Source organism: Bos taurus, chromosome 23, assembly GCF_002263795.3.
Source record: "Bos taurus isolate L1 Dominette 01449 registration number 42190680 breed Hereford chromosome 23, ARS-UCD2.0, whole genome shotgun sequence".
Classification (NCBI taxonomy): domain Eukaryota; kingdom Metazoa; phylum Chordata; class Mammalia; order Artiodactyla; family Bovidae; genus Bos; species Bos taurus.
The window spans coordinates 11,308,047-11,335,423 of NC_037350.1; the positions used below are offsets into that span (position 1 = coordinate 11,308,047).

General features: G+C 43.3%; 1 protein-coding gene across 1 annotated transcript in view; it reads left to right on the forward strand.

Annotated features, from left to right (window-relative positions):
• The first annotated feature begins 10,765 nt into the window (after positions 1-10,765).
• Positions 10,766-27,377, forward strand: part of CMTR1 (cap methyltransferase 1) — a 52,757-nt gene continuing 36,145 nt past the window's right edge. Inside the window, exons 1-4 of the mRNA NM_001082430.2 lie at positions 10,766-10,883; positions 12,861-12,998; positions 23,517-23,668; positions 25,166-25,324. Of these exons, the coding sequence (NP_001075899.1) occupies positions 12,866-12,998; positions 23,517-23,668; positions 25,166-25,324 (444 nt within the window). The 5' untranslated portion in view covers positions 10,766-10,883; positions 12,861-12,865. The remainder of the gene's footprint in view (positions 10,884-12,860; positions 12,999-23,516; positions 23,669-25,165; positions 25,325-27,377) is intronic.

Consider the following 27,377-nt stretch of genomic DNA (forward strand, 5'->3'; position numbering starts at 1 on the left):
ACTTAATGCCACTGAATTATATACCTTTAGAAATGGTAAATTATATGTAATATATGAGTTACCTGGAGAAGGCAATGGCACCCCACTCCAGTACTCTTGCCTGGAAAATCCCATGGATGGAGGAGCCTGGTAGGCTGCAGTCCATGGGGTCGCTAAGAGTCAGACACGACTGAGCGACTTCACTTTCACTTTTCACTTTCATGCATTGGAGAAGGACATGGCAACCCGCTCCAGTGCTCTTCCCTGGAGAATCCCAGGGATGGTGGAGCCTGATGGGCTGCCGTCTGTGGGGTAGCACAAGGTCAGACATGACTGAAGCAACTTAGCAACAGCAGCAGCAGATATGAGTTACCACAAAAAGTATAATAACTAAATGAAAAATTCATTAGAGGGGCTTAGCAGCAGATTCTAGATGGCAGGAAAAAGAATCATTGAACTCAAATATAAATTCATAGAAATTACCCAATCTGAAGTTTTTTTTTTAACTGAAAACAATAATCGGTGGTCAAAGACCTGTGGGACAACATCCTACAGACATTAGACATACAACATGTGTCTAATGGTTGTATCCAAAGGGGAGTTGAGAGAATAAGGGGCAGAACTTTTTATAAATAATGGGCATAAACTTCCCAAATCTGATGAAAACATGAATCTATATATCCAAGAATGCAACAAACCTTAAGTAAGATTAATACAAAGAGATCCACTCCTAGACACATCCTAGTCTAGTGTTCAAAGACAAAGAGAAAATCTGAAAGTAGCAAGAGAAAAATGACCCCACATAAAGAGAGCATTAATTAATACAACTGTTGGCTGAATCTCATCCAAAACAAGGGAGAAAACAGTGGGTTGACATATGCAGCGTGCTGAATGAAGAATTCTATATCCAGCAAAACTGTCCTTCAAAAACGAAACCAAAATAAAGACAATACTAGGTAAAAACAGGAAGCATTGCTATGCTCTGTTATAAGATAGACTAAAGGAAATAATTTAGGCTGAAAGGAAATGATACCAGAAAATGACCCAAATCCATAGCTAAAAATGAGGAGCACCAGAATTTGTGTATACGTGGGTTAATATGAAAGACTGTATTTTTCCTTCTTTTCTTAACTATCCTAAAAACCACAAGATTATAACACTGTATTACTATGTGATATATATGATAAAAACTTTGTGAGAAAATTGTGAATGATGTAAAAAAATAAGAACCAGTATTTCTAGGAAGGGACAGAAAACCGTTCAAGACAGTGTGCAACAATTATAATTTCACAACTACTAAATGCTCAAACTACCGCACAATTGCTCTTATCTCACACACTAGTAAAGTAATGCTCAAAATTCTCCAAGCCAGGCTTCAGCAATACGTGAACCGTGAACTTCCTGATGTTCAAGCTGGTTTTAGAAAAGGCAGAGGAACCAGAGATCAAATTGCCAATATCCACTGGATCATGGAAACAGCAAGAGAGTTCCAGAAAAACATCTATTTCTGCTTTACTGACTATGACAAAGCCTTTGACTATGTGGATCACAATAAACTGTGGAAAATTCTTCAAGAGCTGGGAATACCAGACCGCCTGACCTGCCTCTTGAGAAATCTGTATGCAGGTCAGGAAGCAACAGTTAGAACTGGACATGGAACAACAGACTGGTTCCAAATAGGAAAAGGAGTACGTCAAGGCTGTATATTGTCACCCTGCTTATTTAACTTCTATGCAGAGTACATCATGAGAAACGCTGGACTGCAGGAAACACAAGCTGGAATCAAGATTGCCAGGAGAAATATCAATAACCTCAGATATGCAGATGACACCACCCTTATGGCAGAAAGTGAAGAGGAACTCAAAAGCCTCTTGATGAAAGTGAAAGTGGAGAGTGAAAAAGTTGGCTTAAAGCTCAAAATTCAGAAAACGAAGATCATGGCATCTGGCCCCATCACTTCCTGGGAAATAGATGGGGAAACAGCGTCAGACTTTATTTTTTTGGGCTCCAAAATCACTACAGATGGTGACTGCAGCCATGAAATTAAAAGACGCTTACTCCTTGGAAGGAAAGTTATGACCAACCTAGATAGCATATTCAAAAGCAGACATTACTTTGCCAACAAAGGTCCGTCTAGTCAAGGCTATGGTTTTTCCTGTGGTCATGTATGGATGTGAGAGTTGGACTGTGAAGAAGGCTGAGCGCCAAAGAATCGATGCTTTTGAACTGTGGTGTTGGAGAAGACTCTTGAGAGTCCCTTGGACTGCAAGGAGATCCAACCAGTCCATTCTGAAGGAGATCAGCCCTGGGATTTCTTTGGAAGGAATGATGCTAAAGCTGAAACTCCAGTACTTTGGCCACCTGATGCGAAGAGTTGACTCATTGGAAAAGACTCTGATGCTGGGAGGGATTGGGGGCAGGAGGAGAAGGGGACGACAGAGGATGAGATGGCTGGATGGCATCACTGACTCGATGGATGTGAGTCTGAGTGAACTCCAGGAGTTGGTGATGGACAGGGAGGCCTGGTGTTCTGCGATTCATGGGGTCGCAAAGGGTCAGACACGGCTGAGCGACTGAACTGAACTGAAAGCCCTCATGCCCTAGAGCCTGTGCTCCTCAACAAGAATTGTTGTTGTTCACTCAGTCATGTCCAACTTTTGCTACCCCAGGGACTGCAGCACACCAGGTTTCCCTGTCCTTCACCATCTTCTGGAGTTGAAACCACCGTAATGAGAAGCCAGCACACTGAAACTAGAGAAGGCCTGTACACAGCAATGAAGACCCAGCTAAAAATAAATAAATATTTAATTAAAAAAAAATAGGGCAGCCAAGAAACCACCCTAGTCAAGATTAAAGGACCAGAGAAGCGTATCAAGACTAGGAAATGACTACCTGAGATTGTTGCTGTTCACTTGCTCAGTCTTGTCCTACTCTGCGACCCCATGGACTGCAGCACACCAGGCTTCCCTGTTCTTCACCATCTCCAGGAGCTTGCTCAAACTCATGTCCATTGATTTGGTGATGCCATCCAACCATCTCATCCTCTGTCATCCCCTTCTCCTCGTGCCTTCCATCTTTCCCAGCATCAGGGTCTTTTCCAATGAGTCGGCTCTTCACATCAGGTGGCCAAAGTATTGGAGCTTCAGGTTCAGCATCAGTCCTTCCAATGAATATTCAGGGTTGATTTCCTTTAGGATGGACTGTAGTCCATCTCCTTTTGATCTCCTTGTAGTCCAAGGGACTCTCTTAAAGGGACCAGAGAAGTTTATCAAGATTAGGAAATGGTCACCTGAGATTAATAAGGCTACGAGGCTCCTCCATCCATGGGATTGTAGATTGAGACTGTAAACCCTGCTTACACCCTAATCTTGTTACAGAGCCCACCTCTGAACCACTGTTATAAAACCCTTCATCATATCCTCTGGGGTTGAGACATAGCAGAAGCCTCCCTTGCCGGGCAAAGCAATGAAGTTATCCTTTTCTACTTCATCTAAAACTCTGTCTCTGGGATTTGATTCAGGACCAGTGATAGAGAGGCCAAGCTTTCGGTAACAAAACCCTCTGACACTAGCAAGTAGGTCTGGCTCAGTCTCCTGTGGGGTCACTGCTCCTTTCCCCCGGGTCCTGGTGTGCACAGGAGTTTGTGTGTGCCCTCCAAGAGTGGAGTCTCTGTTTCCTCCAGTCCTGTGGAAGTCTTGTAATCAAATCCCACTGACCTTCAAAGTCACATTCTCCGGGGATTCCTACTCCTCCTGCCATCTCACTGTGGCTTCTCCTTTGTTTTTGGAAGTGTGGTATCTCTTTTGGTGGGTTCCAGCATCTTCCTGTTGATGGTTGTTCAGCAGTTGTGATTTCACTGCTCCCATGAGAAGAGGTGGGTACGTGTCCTTCTACTCTGCCGTCTTGAACCAATCTCTCAATTTTTGAGCTACTACTGTATAATCTTCGTCTGAGGATTAAAAGTCATTAACGGTGATGAAACCAGATAAAGTGTAAAACTTGCCATCTTCTACAACTTACTATACATATTTCTTGAACATCATTTTACTTAACACACAAATTACTTGTTTATCTATAGGTTCATAAAAGCAATTTATTTAAAAACCATACAAAAATTCTTTCAAAAATGTCACTTGGAGCATTAAAATAAATAACAATAGTAATGTATAATGATCTAATGCTATTATAACCACATACATATATACATGCATACATTAGGGAGGAGGAAAACTTACAATAGAATGCCGACCATTGAAGTCAGAAAGAATGATGGAGTTAGAAGGCTACCATTTAGTAGATTATACAGTGAAAATTGATTTGGGCAGGAGTCATCCTCAAAAGCTAAAACTTGTTGGTAAAGGTTTGATGAGGAACAGAACATGCAGATAGTTTCAAAATACTTGTTAATGGAAAATGAAGAAATAGTAATGTCATGGTACAGAAACTTAGACACCCCCTTAAACAGCTGAACAGGTGGTCAACATTACTGTCACTAGTAATGGTACAGAGAGACATCATGCCCCTCCCCTGCCATAAGAGGAACACAATATCATTTCTATACTATCCTTGCCAAGAGTACATGATTCCAGTTTAATCATGAGGAAACATTATATAGCAATTTGGGGGCATTTCACGAAACAGCTTTTAAAAAATGTCAAGGTTATAAACTAGAAACTTTTAGAAACTGTTCCATATTAAAGAGAACTAAAGAGACATTACATAATTTGATGTATGATACTGGGTAGGTCCCTGGACCAGAAAAAAATTTCCAGCTTATTGAGGTATCATTGACAAATTAAATTTCAGCTATTTAAAGTGTGCAGTGTGATGATTTATGTGTGCATTGTGAATGAGTTGCCCTCCCCATGAAATTAACACATCTGTCCCCTCATATATTTACCCTCTTATTTTTGGTGAAAAAATTTTAGTTTTACTGTTTTGGCAGATTTCAATTATACAATATAATATTATCAACTATAGTCACCATGTTATACATTAGATCCCCGGACCTTATCATATTAAAAATGGCAGTTTGCGTACACTTTTACCAACCTCTGCTTATATTCCCCACCCCACACCTCCCAGCCCCTGGCAATCACTTTTCTACTCTGTGTTTCCATGAGATCGACCGCCCCCCAACCCCCAGATTCCTGATATAAGTAATACCATATAGTATTTCTCTTTGTCTATCTGGCTTATTTCACTTAGCATGACGCCTTCTAGTTATACCTATGTTGCTGCAAATGACAGGATTTCTTTATCCCATTATGTAAGTAAATACCACATTTTCTATCTTTTTTTTTTAACTTTTTATTTTGATTTGGAGTACAGCCGATTAACAATGTTGTGATAGTTTCAGGTGAACAGCAAAGGGACTCAGCCATACACATACATGTATCCATTCTTCCCCAAACTCCCCTCCCATCCAGGCTGCTACATAACTTTGTACACAGTTTAATGTTCTATATAGTAGGTGTTTGTTGGTTATCCATTTTAAATATAACAGTGTGTACATGTCCATCCCAAACTCCCTAACTATCTCTTCCCCCTAGCAATGATAAGTTTGTTCTCTAATATACCACATTTTCTTTACTCATTTATCCAAAAAATTATTTACTACAAAGTACATTATGGGACAATTGGTCAAATATAAATAAGATCTGGAGATTAAAATATCGTATCAGTGTTAACTTCCTGATTTTGATAATTATACTATGGTTAAGGAAAAGACTATCCTTATTCTTGTGACATAAACACTTAAGTATTTAGGGATCAAGAGGTATCATGCCTATATAATTTACTTCAAATGGTTCATAAAAACAATGTGTTTATATTGTTTTCAATTGTTCAGTCACTAAGTCCTGTCCAACTATCCCACCCCATGGACTGCTGCATGCCAGACTTCCCTGTCCCTCACTATCTCCCGGAGTTTGCCCAAGTTCATGTCCATTGAATTAGTGATGCCATCCAGCCACCTCATCCTCTGTAACCCTCTTCTCCTTTTGCCTTCAGTCTTTCTCACAGAAAGGGTCAGGGTCTTTTCCAGTAAGTCGGCTCTTTGCATCAGTGGCCAACATATTGGAATTTAGTTTCAGAATCAGTCCTTCCAATGAATAGTCAGGGTTGATTTCCTGTAGGATTGACTGGTTTGATTTCCTTGCAGTCTAAGGGACTATCACATCTTCTCTAGCACCACAGTTCGAAAGCATCAGTTCTGCACTCAACCTTCCTTACAGTCCGACTCTCACATCTGTACATGACTACTGGAAAAACCATAGCTTTGATTATAGGGACTTTTTTGGCAAAGTGCTGTCTCTGCTTTTTAATACGCTGTCTAGGTGTGGCATACCTTTCCTTTCGAGGAATAAGTGTCTTTTAATTTCATGGCTGCAGGCACCGTTAGCAGTGATTTTGGAGCCCAAGAAAATAAAATCTGCCACTGCTTCCACTTTTTTCCCTTATATTTGCCATGAAGTGATGGGACCAGATACCATGATCTTAGTTTTTTTATTGTTGAATTTCAAGCCAGCTATTTTTCACAAAGCCAGTTTAAAATGAAATGTCAAGGAAAAGTAATTGATGATGACAGCCTTGTATTATATTGTTTTACTTGAATTATCCAATGTGTTAGAACACAAATGGTGTGTGTGCATGTGTAAAAATGAATGTGAACTGAAGTGTAATGTAAGCAAAATTGAAAGAGCATCTTACATTTTCCCAGCCTAAAAGGGCATCTAAGCAAGATGCAGCTCTCAATGTCACCAGCTTCCTCTTTTTGTATCCTGTACTCATACTGATGTCATCAAGGAAGAATTCTTATCTTGTGAGTCCTTTTGGAAACTACAAAGGCTATGAACATTTTGAAAAAAGTAAACATATTGTTTACCAAATAAAACTTTTGGGAAGAAAACTTTGTATTCTGCACAGACGGAGCCCCTGAGATGCTTGGTAAAGCATCTCATTTTACTACTTTCATAAGAAGGGAAACTCTTCACATCACTCATTATCTTTCTACTTAGACAAGCACTGGCAAAAAAATTTTTCTAACAGCCCTCAAAAAGAGGTTTTGTCAATAGTCATAAATGCCATCAACTTTATCAGAGGCAGATCTTTGAGTCAAATGCATTTAAAATTTTTTTTGTAAAGAGATGAGAGCAAAATATAAATTCCTTCTGTACCACATGGAAGTTTGCTGGTTTTCATAAAGATATGCCTTCAAGCACATTTTCAAACTAAGGGCAGAAGTTTTACTGGAACAGAAAGTTTAAAAACAAAGAAGGAAAAGAAAATCCACTCTTGGGACATTATGAGAGTTTTGCTTTTCATGTATGGCTTACCTGACATATACTTTTGATCATGTGAATGAGTTAAACCTTTCAATTCAATGTTATGAGGTCAATGTTATAAATGCTTCCTAAAAAATTAAAAAAACATTTTCAGTTAAGTGATTAATAAGGAAGAAACCGGAAGATATGCTTTTCTAAGACAGAGTTGTAATATACAATTCTGTCAAATTTCTTTGGAAAGAGAAATCTGCAAATTTCTAGAACACTTTAGAAGTCTTTCAAAAGTTATTTCTATCTTATGGCTTCTAAGTCGAACCACAGATATGCAGTCCATTTCTTTCTTAAATAAACTGAATCAAAGAGATTAAGATGTTGATCTAACCAAAGATGAATTCATTCATCTTAGAACAAAAAACTACAATTGAAGTTTTAACTCAAACATACTGGAAGAATTCTAGTATTCCTTGAAAAAGCATTATTCTTGCCTTGATTCAAAAAATTGTTGAAGGTTTCATTCCATTTGCAAAAACAAATCTTTTAAAAAATATTTAATTTCATTTTTATTTATTTGGGTGCACCAGGTCTTAGTTGCGGCATGCAGATCTTTGGTCTTCACTGCATCACGCAGGAGTTTTCGTTGCAGTTTGTGAAGTCTTAGTTGCGGCTTGTGGGACCTAGTTCCCTGACCAGAAATGCAACTCAGGCCTCTTGCATTGGGAGCATGGAGTCTTAGCCAACTGGACCACCAGGGAAGTCCTTTCCCATTTTTTTTTTTTTTAAATCTTTGGTCCGTTATCTCATTTCTTTTCCCACACTTGACCTGTTCTAGAACCCTCCCCAACATGCGTGCACAACTTTTTGCTAATATGGATTCCACCACAAAAACCTGTAGGGGGTTTGCCCACACTTACTATGGGGTGGCGCCCCCTCCCTTTTTGACCCCTAAGGAGCCTTACTGCCCATGTGCAGACAGGGAAGTCTTCCTTGATTTCAGGAGAGGTCATTTTATCTCCTTATTTCAGCACAGCTCAGCTTCTGTCCTTGGAGTGTCTGGGGAAAGCAAAACTTCAATTTTACTCCAGTTGAAAAACACCAGCTGTCCAGCCGAGGGGCCCATCCATCTCCTACCTCAGTGCCATTCACTGAAAAAAGAGCAGGCTTATGGGAGAACACATGCTAGTAAAGTAATGCTCAAAATTCTCCAAGCCAGGCTTCAGCAATACGTGAACCGTGAACTTCCTGATGTTCAAGCTGGTTTTAGAAAAGGCAGAGGAACCAGAGATCAAATTGCCAACATCTGCTGGATCATGGAAACAGAAACAGAGTTCCAGAAAAACATCTATTTCTGCTTTACTGACTATGCCAAAGCCTTTGACTGTGTGGATCACAATAAACTGTGGAAAATTCTGAAACAGATGGGAATACCAGACCACCTGACCTGCCTCTTGAGAAATCTGTATGCAGGTCAGGAAGCAACAGTTAGAACTGGACATGGAACAACAGACTGGTTCCAAATAGGAAAAGGAGTACGTCAAGGCTGTATATTGTCACCCTGCTTATTTAACTTCTATGCAGAGTACGTCATGAGAAACGCTGGACTGCAGGAAACACAAGCTGGAATCAAGATTGCCAGGAGAAATATCAATAACCTCAGATATGCAGATGACACCACCCTTACGGCAGAAAGTGAAGAGGAACTCAAAAGCCTCTTGATGAAAGTGAAAGTGGAGAGTGAAAAAGTTGGCTTAAAGCTCAACATTCAGAAAACGAAGATCATGGCATCTGGTTCCATCACTTCATGGGAAATAGATGGGGAAAGAGTGGAAACAGTGTCAGACTTTATTTTTTTGGGCTCCAAAATCACTGCAGATGGTGACTGCAGCCATGAAATTAAAAGAATTACTCCTTGGAAGGAAAGTGATGACCAACCTAGACAGCATATTCAAAAGCAGACACATTACTTTGCCAACAAAAGTTCGTCTAGTCAAGGCTATGGTTTTTCCTGTGGTCATGTATGGATGTGAGAGTTGGACTGTGAAGAAGGTTGAGCGCCGAAGAATTGATGCTTTTGAACTGTGGTGTTGGAGAAGACTCTTGAGAGTCCCTTGGACTGCAAGGAGATCCAACCAGTCCATTCTGAAGGAGATCAGCCCTGGGATTTCTTTGGAAGGAATGATGCTGAAGCTGAAACTCCAGTACTTTGGCCACCTGATGCGAAGAGTTGACTCATTGGAAAAGACTCTGATGCTGGGAGGGATTAGAGGCAGGAGGAGAAGGGGACGACAGAGGATGAGATGGCTGGATGGCATCACTGACTCAATGGACGTGAGTCTGGGTGAACTCCGGGAGTTGGTGGTGGACAGGGAGGCCTGGCATGCTGCGATTCATGGGGTCGCGAAGTCGGACACGACTGAGCAACTGAACTGAACTGAAGGTCAGACTTGAGTTTATGGGTGTGAAGTTGTTGCAGGCCCATTCTGACTCCATGTTGGAGGTGTTTCTTAGACTTGCTTTTCATTGCTTTTGTTATTATAATCACTTGTAAGCCCTGCCTCAGAGAATCCTGCTCCTCTGCCTGACTGTTAAAGCGCCTTTGTTCAGAGCCCTGTCCACCTGTAGATGGCAAGATGTGAGAAATTAACACATCCCCTGCCTGAGACTCTCTATTCTAGGAGATCTTTGCAAGATCAATGGCCTTTTTACTTTGTTTTCCTCACATCCCCCCCATAGCTGATCTATTAAAAAAAACCTGGCAAGATAGTTATTTTGAGATATAGTCTGTCAGCTTCTCAGTCAATCAGCTCTCAGAATGAAGTTGTATTCCTTGCCTCAAGCCCTGGTCTCCAGTCATTGGCCTGTCCCGGGAGAGCAGAACAAGCTTGGACTCCAGGAACAAGGTGACACCGAGGACGCTCAGCAAACTTCTGGCCCCATTGGTCTGAAGATCAGAAGAGGAGTTTGGCAAGGGAAGCCCTATGTGTCCATACGGTAAGAGGCCATAGACAGCTCTCCTTCTTTCTTCCAGATTTTACTTCAGTATATGTAGAGGTTGCACTGTTTCTCTATGTTGGAGATAACAGCAGTGAACAACAAGGTTGGGTGTGTGTGCCTTCAAACCATTTTATCCTTTACCTCTCTAAACTTGTTCTTAATCTGTAAAATTAAAACAATTGATTGAGAGAGGAGTTGATGTGATGCCACTTTGCCTTTTCTGTTTTCCACGTTTGTTTCTCGTCCTCTAGTGCCAGAAAACAAGAGACCTGGTTGCTCTCGATTTTATAGTCCTTCCGCGTCGGGTCTTCTGCGCAGGCGCCCTGGACAGGCCCGGGGCAGGGTGGGGCTGAGGCGGCCCCGAAGCCGAGCAGGTCTTCCCCGGGGCCAGGGCCCGCGAGGGGTGGGGGAAGCCGGCTGCCCTGACGTCATCAGGCTGCGCAGCCCGCAGGGCGGGACCCGAGCGCGACTAGGCGGCCCGCGGACCGGGGCGGGCTAGTGGGGAAGCGAAACTGAGGGAGGAGGCGGCGGCTCTGGCAGCGGCTGGGCCAGGCCTGGTGGCGGCGGCATCGGCGGCCTGACCGCCCCCCCTCTCCGCTCCTTGGCAGGTCGCCCTCTTCCCTCAGCGTGAGTGCCGACGCGCGGCCCCGGGTGGGGGGGCGGAGAGCGGGCGGGCACGCGGGGCTCAGCATCCTCACGTCCGCCGCCGCCGCCTCGGCCCCCGCGCTGGCGGTCGTGACCCTTGCCGCCCCTTCTCTCTCCCCTCCTCCCTTATATCCCTCGTCTCTTCCCCCGCGCCCTGTCTCCAGTCCACCAGCCGCTGCTGACACACGTCTCTGCGCACATATTCTTCACACACTCACGTTGTCTACAAATGAGAAGGCTGGCCGGGAGGGACGCGAGCTCATCTCTTGCTTCTTGTGATAACGGGTGGCGGTGCGAAACCCAGGCCTGGGGAGATGGAGAGGGGATCTGAACCCCTTCCCTGGGAGAGCAGCGAGTCGAAGAGTTCCCTGCCAGGGCACATTCTTTTGGATGTGTAGGTCACTTGAGCTGTGGTCGGTTGGCTGTGCGGCCTTCCCCTCTCGGGCCTCAGTTCCTTGCAGTGGCAAAGGAAAAGAGGGTTGGATGAGGTGGTTTGGAAGGTCCAGATCTAGGATGTGTAGGGACGGAGCACCAGCATCTCCTGCCTTTCGCACACTATTTCCACTCCTTTTCCTGCATCCATCTCACACAGTTCTTGAGTTTCCTGTGCTTCCAGCCTCCCCCAGACGTGCTAGGAATCAGAGGGCCCTTTTTGCTTAGGTTATGGGCCTTGAAGGTGGTGGTGGTTGCGGGGGCGGGGAGGGGGCGGATTTTTAAGACCGTACTTTAAAGTTAAATGTAGCTCAGCCTGGTTTTGTTTTCTGTTTGTTCAGCTTCTCCTGTTCTTCCTTCTTAGGATAGCTCCTGCCTGTGCCTAGTTAAGAGGCTGCCTCCTTAGAAAGGAGGAGATTGTGTGTTGGGTTGGCTGGCTCATCCTTGAGCTAGAGAGAAGTGACACGTGATTCATGTTTGAATCATGAGGGATCAGTGATATCTTTGGATTTCAGCACTGCTGCCCTGACCCATGCTGTTCGCCTGCTCTTGTGTCCCTGCAGCTCCCCTTCCCCAAGCAGTTGCAGGCCAGCTGAGCACCCAAGTGTTTGCTCTTATTTTTGAGTACTTTCTCTTTTCTGAGTCCTCTTATAGCCACTCTGTTTTCACCTACTCTTGTTTTTCAATTTAATCACTCCTTGAGGAATGATTTCAGGAATCTCATTATTACTTCATTCCATCTCATTTCCCCCCCTCATGTTTGCCTCTCATGCTTACACATGGGCATGGATGATGGTGACACCGTGCCTCGCCTCCTTCCATTCTCTTTTTCTGGAGGCGGGTTCTTGTTCTTAAAATTTCTGTTTTTGTACCTGAGTCCTATGATATGATGTCTGGTCCTGCTAACTTTCCCACTCTTCCATTTTTTCAGTCAAGTCAACCACTGCTTCCATTCCTTACTCCATTTAAAAACTTTCCCAATTCTCCCATGTTTTCAAACATCCTGAAGTAAACCAAAAACCAGTATTTGTATCATACTGTGTAATCTTTTAATTTTCCTGGTGAAATAATAATGGCGATGGAGTAGCCTTTCTGGGATAGTCTTTTCACCTTGAAAATATTTGTTGATATTCATTAGGTTTCATGATTGATTTCCAGTGTACCTTATCATCACACGTGTCCCTTGTTGCATCAAAACTATAGACTAGCAAGTACCTAAGGCCCTTTTTTCCCTTGTGGCTTGTGGAGTTGATCCATGACTTTTTAGCATTTGACACCAGTGGCCCAGAGACCTCTGGGTCGGTGAGCACCACATTTTCCAGTCAAACTGACAGCTCTTATTGAAAACCAGAGCTTGGCTAGCCTTCCTGGGTATCATTCTGAGGAAGAAGCTGTTCAAGCACTGGCACTGGGAGCTGTTTGGAGTTGCCAGCTTTCATCCCATTAATGGTTTACTCTCTGGAATTCCCTGCTGTGATCCTAGTGTCTCTGACCAGGGCAGCTGACTATCTGGATTTATGGTTGCAGTAACAATGAAGAGGAGAAATGATTCAGAATGCACTGCCCCTCTCAAGAAACAGAAGAAAAGAGTTGCTGAGCTTGCCCTGAGCCTCAGCTCCACATCTGATGATGAGCCTCCTTCCTCTGTCAATCATGCAGCAAAAGGTAAGCCTGCCTCTGGTCAGAGACCACTGACCATCTGGCTGCTTGAATCCCTGATGCCTCAGTTGGGCAGAATACAGCCCACTGCCCCATGAGGAAAATTCGGCAAATTCTACCGAGATGTATCGGCTGTAGACTTCTCCTTTGCCATTCTCCTGTTGGGGGTTGGGAATGTGTTGTAACTAAAATGCTGGCCTTTCTACAGGCGGCCTTGGTTCTGTTGTGGTCCTCCAGTGAGTGGCACTCTTTGCTGCCTTCAGCCAGGTAGACATAGTGGTGAGCCTTGAGTGCCCCTTGCTCTCAGCTGTTAGTGATCCAGGGGCTCTTTCACAGGGCTGGACTCTTTGCTGTGGTGATCTGGCTTAATTTCCCTCAGGTTTTTGCATTCTGTTTTCTCAGTTCCCTTGGCAGTTATGGTCAGAAACACCCGAAGGAATTGGAGCATCCCTGTGTTCGCTGTTTGCATTAAGCTTTAAGGATTTCACTGATCTGGTTGAACCTAGCATTTTACTTTGCGTATTTTCTAGGGTGACAGATGTTCACAGTTTCCACAGGTGCTTTCTGTGGAGCTTTCTGTCTTGGAGCTTGCCTGAAATACCAAACAATTAGAAGTAGCTCTGTTTGCATTTTCTTTGAATTGCCAGCTGTATTAATTTCCTAACAGTACCGTGAACTACGTAGCTTAAAACAACAGAAATATATTCTCCAGACTTCTGGAAGCTAGAAGTCTAAAACGAAGGTTACAGCAGGGCCATGCTGCCTCCCAAGGCTTTAAGAAAGAATCCTGCCCTGCCTGTCTTCATTTCTGCTAGTTGCTGGCGATTCCTGGTGTTCTTGCAGCAGCATAACTCCAGTCTTTGCCTCTGTGTGTGTCTGTGTTCAAATTTCCCTTTTCTTAGGAGGGATAGCAGTCATTGGATGAGGGCCCACCCTAATCCAGTATGACCTCATCTTAATTTGATTACATCTGTAGAGACCCTGTTTCCAAATGCCATGTTCCCAGTGCTGGGTGGATATGACGTTTTGGACACCCAATACCCCCAGCAGTTTTGGATTTTGTATCCTGTGCTGGATCAGTGGTAAATTGGAATGAAATTTGGTGACTGATTGGTGACTGAGATAGTGTAAAGCATTCCCTTGAGGGTGATAGAAAAAAAATACAGTTTATTCTCAAGAGGCTGGCTAATTGAAGGGCGGTAACTCATCAGGTGTACTGAATTGCTGGTCCAGAAGGGAGGAACTTGACAGACCTTGCAGACAGCTAATGAAGCATTTGGTGTGGCCATGATCCCCGCTAGATAAGAGACTCTTCTTATAACCTTCTGTGTGGGGATAGGTGCGGCTTTAAAGTTGTCACAATGGATTTTAGGGTGGGTGGGAAAGGGTTTATGTCATTGAGGTTGCTAATTTGGGAAGGCAAAAATATATTGGGTGAGTCGGTTCTGGCAAGTGTTGAGGACGGGAATTTTGCTTATCACCTGGGATTTGAGCAACTTGAAGGTAGAATCTTCAGTCTTGAGCAGGAGAAATGGCCTGCAAGGGAGAAGGGGAGTGTGTGCCTAGGGGAATACTTAGGTGGTGGAGGTATCTGGTCCTAAGCGAATCTCAGGGGACATTTGCTCTCAAGAGAATGACTCCCAGGAGATAAAGGTGTATACTTAAGACTCTTTCAAGGGAACCAGTCTAATTTAAATTTCAAGCTTTTAAAAATGTAACTGTGGAGATTATCCCCCCTCCCTCCCATTCTCCCACAAACTCCCCTTAATTCTGGCAAATGGCTTTAACCTTTTCAGAAGTAGTACCATATGACTCAGTCAGGTTTGACTGTTCCTGTTGTGTGTACAGAATGGAAATCTAGAGGTGGCCAGTACATTGTATATGTCTGGCAATAGGCTGTTTGGTCCCTTTGATTGGCAGAAAAATGAGGCAGAGGCAAACACTGTTAACTTCCTGGGTCAGCTAGTTTTAGGAAGGGGCAGCTCCACAGAGGGAGAAGGCAATGGCACCCACTCCAGTACTCTTGCCTGGAGAATCCGGTGGACGGAGGAGCCTGGTGGGCTGCAGTCCATGGGGTCGCTAAGAGTCAGACACGACTGAGCGACTTCACTTTCACTTTTCACTTTCATGCATTGGAGGAGGAAATGGCAACCCACTCCAGTGTTCTTGCCTGAAGAATCCCAGGGACGGGGGAGCCTGGTGGGCTGCCGTCTATGGGGTCGCACAGAGTCGGACACGACTGAAGGGACTTAGCAGCAGCAGCAGCTGCTCCACAGAAGGCTCTGAGGATGAGGGTCTGGTGTCTTCATCAGCAAGACTGCTGTCTGTGCCCCTCCCCCTGAAGCCCCATGCCTGGCATGGAATAAATGGCACAGTAAGTGGGGACGACAGAGGATGAGATGGTTGGATGGCATCACCGACTCAATGGACATGAATTTGAGTAAACTCCGGGAGTTGGTGATGGACAGGGAGGCCTGGCATGCTGCAGTTCATGGGGTCACAAAGAGTCGGACATGACTGAGCGACTGAACTGAACTAAAATATTTACTGAATAGAACTGATGGAAGGCAACAGGGGTATCTTTTCTAAGAGCCTTAAAATGCTTCACCTCTTTGATTGTGCCACCCCTCCTCCAGTCTGCAGAGGATCATTTCATTAAGTGCCTTGCGTCCCTGTCATCTCCTTCTGTGGTGACTTCTCTCAGGCATCCCCTGGACAGTGTGCTCTGGTAGTTTTCTGTCTCCCCAGAAACTGCATATCTGCTGAGAGCTCTGTGTGACTTTGCTGCTCAGCACACTGCATTAAAGCAGATGTGTTTCCTCTCCAGCCACTGCTACCTGGACACACTGTTGAATAGATGATTGAAAAATGCTCTTTAGGGAGTGCAGATAGAAAAACAAAACATGAGTAGTTGCTGTGTCTGTCTGTCTGGGCCTTGTTTGTGCTTCCTTTGCTAAATCAATGTGGTGACTCATTAATAGGTCTATTTAGTTTAATCAGTTTGTTTATTTTGCATTATTGACAGGGTAGCTGCATTGCCAGTCTGAGACTGACATCTGACCAGACTAAAGAAGAAAAGGGATGTTGTCATGGCCACTGGGTCATCGTGTGTTCTTTTGAGTATTTTAAGAGGGGTTTGAAGGCATTTTCAAGCCTAAATATACTCTTGGAAATTAAGCAAGGAACAGCAGATGGCAGTCATTTTGTTCTTTTTGGTTGTTTGTCACAGGATAGGTTGGTCTAGACCCCGAGACGATTTCCTTTTCTCCTCAGCTGCACATCCCGTGTGGGCTCCCAGCCTTCCCACAGCGTGTTGCTCTGGAAGTCGCCGGGCTCCTTCAGCCGAAAGTGCCTTCTCTCCACCAGGTTTTAATTCTTCCCTAAATAGGCTCTTTTCCCTGAAACACCGTCGTTTTCCTGTCAGCCCAGATTCATGGCCTTAATCAAAAACTTCCTTTATCGGTATCTGTTTAAATTGCTCTAACGAGTTACCATTTGTCCGGCATGAAGGAGAAATTGAGTCTCTAAACAGGAATGAGTGTGCTCCGCAGCAGTGGTTGGGCAGGATGTGGTGTTTATTGCAGCGCGTAGTTTATTCTCCTGCGTCTGTGTGCTGCTCGCCGTGGCCGTTCATGGTCAGCACTGCCCCGCCTTGTGTGTGGTCACTCTCGTTTTTAATCCTGACGTGTTTGACCTACTGTTCTATTGTGAACAATTCTGTCAGTAGCTGGGCTCTCCGGTAGGTTTTAGAAGGGAAGCTCCTGGGGTGTAAATGGGAATGCCACCCAGCTTTGGCAAGTTCTTAATGAAACTCATGATTTTAATAGACCAACCTTATTACTCCTGTTAATTTATATCCTCATTATAAGATTGTCTGCTCAATATTTGCTAATTCTTATCAGTCTTGGGAGGCTAAACTTTCTCTTTAGCTCTTGCTGCAGCAGAGACAGGTGTCTTCTTTTCATCTGAAAAGAGTGGCCGTGGCAGTCTGTGGCCATCAAGACTGTTCCAGGGCACTTGGCTTCAATGGTGTCAGGCTAAGAACAGGCTTTAAATAGCACGTGAAATGGAGAAATAAGGCTTATCTGCTAATCCAGCACACTTCTCCATCTCACAAAGAAAAGCCTAGTCGGATATTTTAGCTCCCATCAGCCTCATTCTCAGACCCTGGGCGGGACAGCTGTACTCTTGGTGACACCTTGGAAAGAGGAATGGAGTGGAAAGATCTTTGTGTAAGAGTCCAGTCCAGGAGTATTGCACCTGAGCCACCAAGGATTTGCCCAGTGAGCCTCGCACCCACATTTGGTTCTCTCTGTCATTTTGGTCCAAAAATGTTACGAAGACAAAACAAAAGATCTCTCTCTCTCTGGGATCTGACGGTGGCAGCAACCCTACATGCCCAGGAATGGTAATCATATTTTTGATGGGTGCCCACTGATGGATCCTTAAGCAAACCTAACAGCCTGGCAGCTCCCTAGAGCTGGATCAAGGGCACATTGTCCTGTGAGAAGGATACCAAGCTTTCCTAACCTTTGTATAGACAGATGTGTGAGTCTTCAGATAGCTGGTGAAAGAAATAACAACTGATGTAACATGCTAAGTTCTAGGCTAGTCCGGTGGCAGGATCCCTGGGCTTCCCTGAGAAACTTTAGGGCTGTGCCCAGGGAGCTGCCCCCTACTGAGCAGTACAGGTTAGAGTCAGGAGCAACTGAGGAGAAAGACGCTGCACCTTGGGAAGCACAGCTCTTCAGCGCGTGGGAGCTCTGTTGAGCGCACATCTCTCCTCCGCATGGGCGATGAGAGGCCCAGGCTTAGTCTTGAGCTACTCAGGTCTTTTCCCTCATATCTGCTGTCCTCTGAAGATTACTCTGGAAACAAATTCTGCACAAGGCTTATTGAATGAGACTTTATTTCTTTATCGTTTTTTTTTCTTTCTTAAACCCTAATTTTGAAACTAATATATTCTTATTTCTCACACAGAAAATGCAGGAAAGGCAAGACAGAAAATAAATATCACCATACCTCTCAGTTTCCATGGTTACTCATTGTTAACGTTCTGGGTCTGTCCTTCTGAGTAGCACTCTGTGATGTGTGCCACATTGGCCCATGTAAGCACATCGGCTCCTTGTTGAGGGAATTGGAGGGTCACCTTAAGAGGATGAAGGCCAATTTGGTGCCTCTCATTCAGGGATTGTCTCAGCCAACATTCCTCCTCAGAAGCCAGAATTTTGGTTTTAAGTTTATTCTGATTTTTTCACACATGCTGACCTGTTTTTCTTTTGCAGAACGTCATATATACTGAAAAACGCATATTTATCTTAGCTGTTGGATTTTTAAGCTCTCTGGGAGTAGGACTGATACTTTTGGATAGTACTCCATTGTATACAACATGGACCGTTTATAAAAACAGGTCCTGAACCAAAGTTGTTGCCTGATGTATTAAACAGTATAAGGTGTCCTTTTTTGGCCTTGGTACAGGGTGCTAAAGAGTAGTCCAAGGGGACACAGTTCTCTGTTAGGATATAGATCTTCCATCTTCATGCTTAAATTGTTTGTTGAACCTTAAAAAATTTTTTTAAGACTTCATTTTATTTTTTTTAGAGCGTTTGTTTCACAACAAAATTGAAAGTAGAAAGGGACCTCCTACACCCCTGCCCCTGTGTGTACAGCCTCCTCCATTAGCAACATCTGTCTCTGGAGTGCTGTATTTGTTAAAATTGATGAACCTATGCTGATACAACATTATGGTTCACTCTTGATGTTGCACACTCTGTGTATTTGGACAAATACTAGATTGGTGCAAACATAATTGCAGTTTTTGTATTGTTGAAATTTGCCATTTGATACTGGAATACATTCTTAATGAATGTGATATTATACGTCATTTTAATGCACATTTCTCGCCTTTTTTTGTTTTTTTTTTTCCTGCTAATGTCTTTTTACTTTCTGTTTATCTTTACTTTTTGGACTATGGAAATGATGTTAGATGAAAAGCAAATTTGAGCCATTTTCTTGAGCTTGAAGTCATAAAGCAGTGGCGCCAATTTGCAACATCAACAACTCATTTGGCCTAGAAACTGCTAGTGAACGTACAGTGCAGTGGTAGTTCAAGAAGTTGTGCAAAGGAGACGAGCTTTGAAGATGAGGATCATAGTGGCTGGCCATTGAAAATTGATAATGACATCTGAGAACAGTCATCAACGCTGATCCTCTTACAACTACACAAGTTGTCAAAGAACCTAGCGTCCACCATTCTATGGTCATTTGGTATTTGAAGCAAATTGGAAAGGTACAAAAGCTCGGTGAGTGAGTGCCTCATGAGCTGACAGCAAATCAAAAAAATTGTCATTTTGAAGTGTCATCTTCTCTTATTCTATGCAACAGCAATGAACCATTTCTTGATCAGATTGTGATGTATGATGAAAAATGGATTTTATATGACAGCGATAACCAACTCAGTGGTTGGACTGAGAAGCTCTAAAGCACTTCCCAAAGCCAAACTGCATCCAAAAAAATCTCATAGTCACTGTTTCGTGGTCTGCTGCCCATCTGATCTACTACAGCTTTCTGAATCCCAGTGAAACCATTATATCTGAGAAGTATGCTCAGCAAATCGATGAAATGCACTGAAAACTGCAACGCTTGCAATCAGTATTGGTCAACAGAAGGGGCCCAGTGCTTCTCCACGACAACACCTGACCATATGTCACACAACCAACGATTCAAAAGTTGAACACATTGGGCTACCAAGTTTTGCCTCATCCACCATACCCCTTCTTCAAGCATCTCAATGACTTTTTGCAGGGAAAATGCTTCCACAACCAGTGGGAGGCAGAAAATGCTTTGCAAGAGTTTGTTGAACCCCAAACATGGATTTTTATGCTACAGGAATAAACCAACTTACTTCTTATTGGCAAAAATGTGTTGATTGTAATAGTTTGTATTTTGATGAATAAAGATGTGTCTGCAGATGGTGACTGCAGCCATGAAATTAAAAGACGCTTACTCCTTGGAAGGAAAGTTATGACCAACCTATATAGCATATTCAAAAGCAGACACATTACTTTGCCAACAAAGGTTCATCTAGTCAAGGCTATGGTTTTTCGTGTGGTCACATATGGATGTGAGAGTTGGACTGTGAAGAAAGCTGAGCGCCGAAGAATTGATGCTTTTGAACTGTGGTGTTGAACTGTGGTGTTGAACTCTTGAGAGTCCCTTGGACTGCAAGGAGATCCATCCAGTCCATTCCGAAGGAGATCAGCCCTGGGATTTCTTTGGAAGGAATGATGCTGAAGCTGAAACTCCAGTACTTTGGCCACCTCATGCAAAGAGTTGACTCATTGGAAAAGACTCTGACGCTGGGAGGGATTGGGGGCAGGAGGAGAAGGGGACGACAGAGGATGAGATGGCTGGATGGCATCACTGACTCGATGGACGTGAGTCTGGGTGAACTCCAGGAGTTGGTGATGGACAGGGAGGCCTGGTGTGCTGCGATTCATGGGGTCGCAAAGAGTTGGACACGACTGAGCGACTGAACTGAACTGAGCCTAGTTAATAATGGTTTTAAAATTCACAATCCAATACCATAATCACTTTTGCCCCAACCTAATATATAATGACATGTATCCTTCCCTGTATTTCTGGGGGCTGGATGTCTTACACCACATGTTTGAGGTATTGTAAGAGGGAATGTCCTAAGGAGTTGTACACTCACTAGATGCTTAGCAGAGATGACAACTGGGTGTCAGTTCTTTAAATTCACTACAGTGAGTACCTAGTTTATTTGTTTTAATGCAAAGCCTCAGTTCAAGTGTTAGAGATAGAAGGTTAATTGTGGCACAGTCTTTGCTCCCTAGGAGTGACTGTGTCCAGTGGGGTGGCATGTGGCAACTGCCTCTCAGGCAGTGTGATGAATGCTGTGCTAATGGTGTGAATACTGGTGCTGTTGGAGCTCTGTGGAAGGGAAAGTCAGGCCTTTGTGCTAGGGAAGACTTTGCTCTTCTCTGAATGTCAACCCTTTGCGAATCCGTGTTCTCACAAGGAGATGGATGGATCCGTGCAGACAGGCTTTAGAATTAGAATGTAATCCTCAAGTTATGAATATCTGTATAAAGCCCATTTTGAGTGTATAGAGAATTTTTTTTAAATGGCTGTCTTTTGTGCCTTTCCTCAAATGCTTCCCACAAGCAGCCAGACTTTGAGTCAACGTCTCTTCTCAAGGACCTCCTTTCTTTCTTAAAAGAATTGTGCTATGTTGCTAAGTTAGGAGTTTTTTTTTAAACATTTATTTAAAATTGTGATAGCTAATATATTCCCATGGTTCATAAATGAAGAAATATAAAAAGATAGCCACTATAAACTCTAGTGATATAAAAATAGAGATCAGGCTTCACTTTTCCCACTTGTTCCAAGGAGTCGTTTTGGTATCTTCTCTCTGCCCCGACCGCACACGTATGGCTAAGCACTTTCATTGGTCTTGTATATCTTGCCTTCCAAAAGCTCTTTTTGTAATGACAAGAACTAAAAATTTTATTCTATTTTATTCTTATTGTCCTTTTTGAGAGCATTAAAGTTAGGATGCCATGCTCATGGATATGGTCTCAGTCTTCTGTTATCCAGTTGACAATGTTTCTTGGTGGTCTCATCATTTCAATACATGGAGTGGAGGTTCCCAAGTTTTCTTGGTTCTTGACACTCTTAGTGTTGCCTTAACTTTTTTCACTGTGCCTTTAAAATAACAAAAGAAATACCTAACAGGTTTGTTAGTATTTAGGTCTAAATAGCAAGCATTTATATCCTAATAACTACCAGATGTTTGCAAGAATAATATTCATAAATTGAAGAAACTAAAAAACTTCATTCTTTTAAAAAATTTTTATTGTGAGCTGCACTGGATCTTCGTTGCTGCTTGCAGGTTTTCTCTAGTTGTGACGTGTAGGAGCTACTCTTCCTTGCAGTGCAAGGGCTTTTCCCTGCAGTGGCTTCTCTCGTTGCAGAGCACAGGCTCTGGGATGAAGGGGCTTAGTTTTCCGGCACCATTTGGAATTTTCCCAGATCAGAAATTGAACCTGTGACCCCTGCATTGGCAGAGGGAGTCTTAACTACTATTCCACCAAAGAACAAACACAGTTGCCTATTAATGAGGTTTGTGTACTCCTGAGCACTGTACAGCTTCTTTAACCTTGGGATCAGGTTGAACACTGCCACTGTAATTTCCTGTTCTGCATTCCTCCTGGCTTGTGGTTTATACCATTTTCAGTGGTAATATGCAGAAATTGTTTTACCAGATTTTTTTTTTCTTTGCTCACTCTGTGCACCACGGGAGATCTGCATTCCCTGATCAGGGATCGAACCCCCGCCCCCTGCAGTGGAAGCATGGAGTCTTAACCACTGGACCACCAAAGAAGTCCCCTGTTTAACTGATCTTTGAGATAGAATTTATTTCCAAATTTGGGTGGGTTTGCCTAAGAAACGACTTGAATAAAACTATATTGGGTTGGGATATCTTATTCTTTTTTTTTGGCCATGCCATGCAGCTTGCTGGATCTTAGTTCCCTGACCAGGGATCTAAGGGACCTGGCAATGAAAGCACTGAGTCCTAACTACTAGATTGCCAGGGAATTCCTTAAAATCTAAGAGATTCACATATCTATCAAAGAGAAGGAAAGATGCAGTTATAGTGATTATCTAGACTGTGGCTTATCCCACCTTTGGCCGGGAGACAAGTAACCCACCACTTCTAGTAGCTGCTGAGGTGGGTCTTATTTGGAGTCTTTTGGCAACAAAATTGCTAACAAATGAGCTAATGGCTTGACTCCCCCAGGCCGGCAGCTCCCTCCTGGAGTCTTTAGTTGCAGCTCCTCTATTCCCCGCCTCAGTTCAGCTGCTTGGACCCGGGTCTTCTCTCTCCTCCTCCTCTTCCTTTCCTGTCCCCACCTCCCCCTTCACTTCTTCCTTTCTCTTCCCCCACTTTCAGTCTGTGAGCCAGCTCTTTGAGGCTGTGCTGTAGACACCCCCCTCTCAGCCACAAGTTTGAAGGGCCATGAAAACAGAAAGCTAGGTTAGACAATCGCAAACTAGTAGTCCCCATGATAGAATTGTTGAAAATGAAAACAGGTATCAGTGTTTAGAAAGGGATGTTCAACTAATAAATAGCAGCAGCAGAAATAATAATCATATTGTTAATAAATTTTTTATTTGACACTGCACTCCCAAATATATTTTTTCACTTAATCTTCAAACAACTCTATGAGGAAGGTATCATCCCAGTTTTGTAAGAGATGGGAAAGGAAAACTGGATTTTGAACTCCCATTGTGTGTCAGATACCCTTAGGAGCCTTCAGTGGCCTTGCCCAAGATTACACAGTTTAGACGAGGGAGAGAATACATTTGACCTGGGTCACTTAATGAACTGTGTGTGTGCAATGCATATACCGAACACTAGTTGTATAAATGAAACTTGAACTTTTAGAGGCTATATTGTGCCATAAACACACTAAAACGTTTTCTTTTTTTCTTTTCTAGCATCTGCTACCAGCCTTAGTGGGTCTGACAGCGAGACTGAGGGGAAGCAACGCAGCTCGGACTCTTTCGACGATGCATTCAAAGCAGACTCTCTTGTGGAGGGAACTTCCTCCCGCTACTCCATGTATAACAGTGTGTCCCAGAAGCTCATGGTATGTCAGCACTTGGGTTGGGTTTCTAAAGCTCTACCAGCAGAATGAGAGGAGGGAAACTGTTGGTAGGAGAAGCAGCAAAGCGAGGGCGTAAGTTTTCCCTCTGCTTCCCAGCTGCTGTAGTTCAGTAGAGAGGGCGTGACCCCTTCCTGATACATGTATCACATTGAATCATCCCTGGGAAGCGGCTGTTCAGGCCTGCTTCTCCTGTCCAGAGCTGGGGCAGCCTTTGGTCTCCTTAGTAGTGAGTTCTTATGAGCAGATGTGAGCACACAGATGTGTGTTGGTGGATAAGGAGGCTTCATGCTGAGATTTTTGCTCTAGTGAGTGATCTTAAAAAAAAAAAAAAAAAAAAAGACTAAAATCCTGCTCACTCCCAGGTTCCTAAATGGGAGTAGAGCTGTCTTCTGTGTTAACTTCCAAAGGAGGGCCCAGTTTTCCTTTCCAGCTTTGGTACCCTGTTGATATACCACAGGAGGAAGGTGGAAGAAAAGACTTGCATACTTCTCTTACCAGACTTCAGTATATGTGCAAAGGTCAGGGAAATCCAAGTTTGTCTTCTGTCTAGCTTCACAAATATAGTTGACGTCTCCATTTTCTGTTGGAGTCATTTGAGAATGAGAACTGCCACTTCTGAAGTCGTAGTCAGGATTCTGATTTGGGGGCCAAAAACTTCGGGAAAGTGGGAGATGGGAGGGTTGGTGACTCAGACTCCGACCTGGGGAAAGGTTTGTGGCTACTGTAGGAATTTCATCCAGCTGCTGAGCCTGCAGTGCCCCTTCCACAGGAAATATAGGCCTCTAGAGGAAACAGGTCTTTAGGTTGGAGTTCTTTTATTAGACAAAGGTATGTGGGTTTGGGGTCTCTGGTTTTAGGGATATGTAACTGGGCCCAGGACTCTAGAGGTTAGTGTAAGCTTTTTAGTTAGTTGTGACATTTAAAAAGATGTTTCTGTCCAGTCTTACAGTACCTTCCGTACCTCAGTTTTACATGAAGTGATTTTTCAATTAATCTCTTGATTAAGTGGGCTCCTACAAGCCCTCATTGTCCTTCCTTAGTAAGGCCATTTGACTGGTTAAGGGTAAGGTTTAGAAGTTGCCGCTGGAAGCAGTTCCATTTTAAATTATGTTCTCTTTATCAGCTCTGCTCTAGATTTACTTCTCACTTAATCAGACAAATTAGCTGGAAGGGTAGTTGTGCAAATGTCCAGTGAGATTCATTATGTACTCTTGGTGCCTTTAATTACAGCTATGAGGTCCTTCTCATTTATCCAACTTCTGGTTGCCCTAGACTTTCACCTCCAGAATAGACAGCCACGGGGCTCACAATCAAATTGCAGTTATTAGGCTAGAAGGAAAACTTTAGGCCTTACTCATTTGTATTTCTCAATTTAATACAGTGTCTGACACAGTAGAAAGACTGAATAAATGTCTTATTTATGTAAGTGCTCCACTTCTGTTTGCTCATATAAATGCACCATTTACTTCTCTTTTTCAGGCCAAGATGGGCTTCAAGGAAGGTGAAGGATTGGGTAAATACAGCCAGGGTCGGAAGGACATCGTTGAGGCCTCTAATCAGAAAGGTCGACGAGGCTTGGGTCTGACACTGCAAGGCTTTGACCAAGAGCTGAATGTGAACTGGCGAGATGAGCCAGAGGTACCTGTGTAGCGAGGAGATGGAAGGCCATTTATGTCTTTATGAAACCGTATTAACAAACCAGAAGTCCCCAGAGGCAGTATGATCAGGGTGGTTGGTGGGGACTGGAACTACTTACATGGAAGATATGGGGGTGTCCAAAATGGAAAAGAGGAGCCTGGGGGAGATACGGTGGGATATGGATTTGTTTCCTGTTGCTTCATATAAGACTGGGTCTAAGACCAGTGGGTAGAAGATACAGAAAGGCAGAGTGTGTCTCTCACAAAGAACTTGTATAAATAGATAACAGCTTTTCACCAGTGATGAACATGCCTAAGGAGGTAGTGAGCGCCCTCTGCTGAAAGGATTCATGTGAGCCAAATGAGGGCCACTCTCCTACTGTGTGAGTAAAAGATCAGGTGCCCGCCAAGGTCCTTGCACCTCCTCAGGTTTATGATATCCTGATATTAAATAGGTGTTTGTTTATGCCAAATAGCTTTTCTCTTGTGGGTTTATTCTGCTTATCTCCTTGGGTGTGAGTTTGTTTTAATCCTGAATATCTAAAGAGATTCCCTTTTGATGGCATAGATAATGTTGAGATTTTATTTTTATTCATTTACTTATGCCCTACCTTAGTCCACAGAGGATTTGAAGTGGGTATAATAAAAGTACCTAAAAATAATGGTAAAATGTTACCATTATAGAGTTGAAACTAGAGAAGGTAAAACACAAATGCCTAGCCTATACAGTTGGTGTAAGTTGAGCTTCAGATGTTGCTCTGAACTCTGTAAAATTGATATTTTATTTGTCTCCCTGATGTTCCAGTTCAGCAAAGAAGTTCTGTGAACCTGTGCATGATAAAAGCCTAATAAAGTGTCAGAGTAAGACGCTAACAAACCAGGAGTTGCTGGATTCTGAGAGTGGTCCTGCTGTGTTGCCTTGTAGTTGTACGGAGACTCAACAATGCAAAATAGGCAAATATTTATAATTGGGGCTAGATGTAGGTTTCTACCTCCAAATTCCTTGGTACTTTCCATGTCCTCATTTATCTAAAGTGAGTGAAAAGTCCCTACCCTCTCAATGGGGCAGAATTAGAACTTTGCTAAACTTGGAATCTGAAATTGGCTCATAAAATCTGTTTTTAATAGAGACAGGCTGTTGAAGAAAAAGGGGGTTTTTTGGCCTTGTCACATAGCTTGTGAGATCTTAGTTCCCTGACTGGGGATTAAACCCTGGCCATGCCAATGAAAGCTCCAAGTCTTAACCACTAGACTACCAGGGAATTCCATGAATAATTTTTTTGAGGCAAGACTGACTTAATCACCATTTACCATAATTCACTTTTTTTCCTTAAAGATAATCTTTTGGTTAAGAGTTGGCCTCAACTATTTGTTGGTGGCCACTTCTTTTTGTGTGTGTGTGGTTGTGGTTGTTTTTTGTTTTTGTTTTAAAATTTAATTGTTTGCTTATTTTTGACCATGCCAGCTCATGTGGGATCTTAGTTTCCCAACTAGGAATTGAACCTGTGCCCCCTACAGTGGAAGCACAGCGTCTTAACCACCGGAGCATCAGGGAAGCCCCACCCCTTTAAGGTAGTTGGTCTGGGCGGCCTGAGGTGAACATCCGACTCCTGGAGTCACTGCATGGAGAATGCTCCAGTGGCACCGCTGTCCAGGAATACGGAGTGTAAGGTGTGGAGCTTTAGACAGAGCTCACTTTGTAGGTAGCTGTGATGTTCACACTTCCGGGGGAGGTTGAATCTGCTGTTCCTCTCCAAAGGAGCATCCATATTGTGTATGAGCTTCTTTTTACAGGTTATAATTCACAACTTTTATACCTAAAGGGACTGGATTTGACCAGGAGGAGAAGCCATGATTCACTGCTAGATTCATTGACAAAGTTTTCAGTAATTTTTCTTTTAAACTTTTTCTCTGTTGATGGTAGTTGGCTTGCCCTCAAGACCTTGCATTGAGATACCATTTTATGCCTTTCAGAGCATGTAATATTACCTTTAATCTCATTGCTTCAATTCGCAATGCTGAATCTCTTCTCCACACTTGCTTGGAGGGAAAAT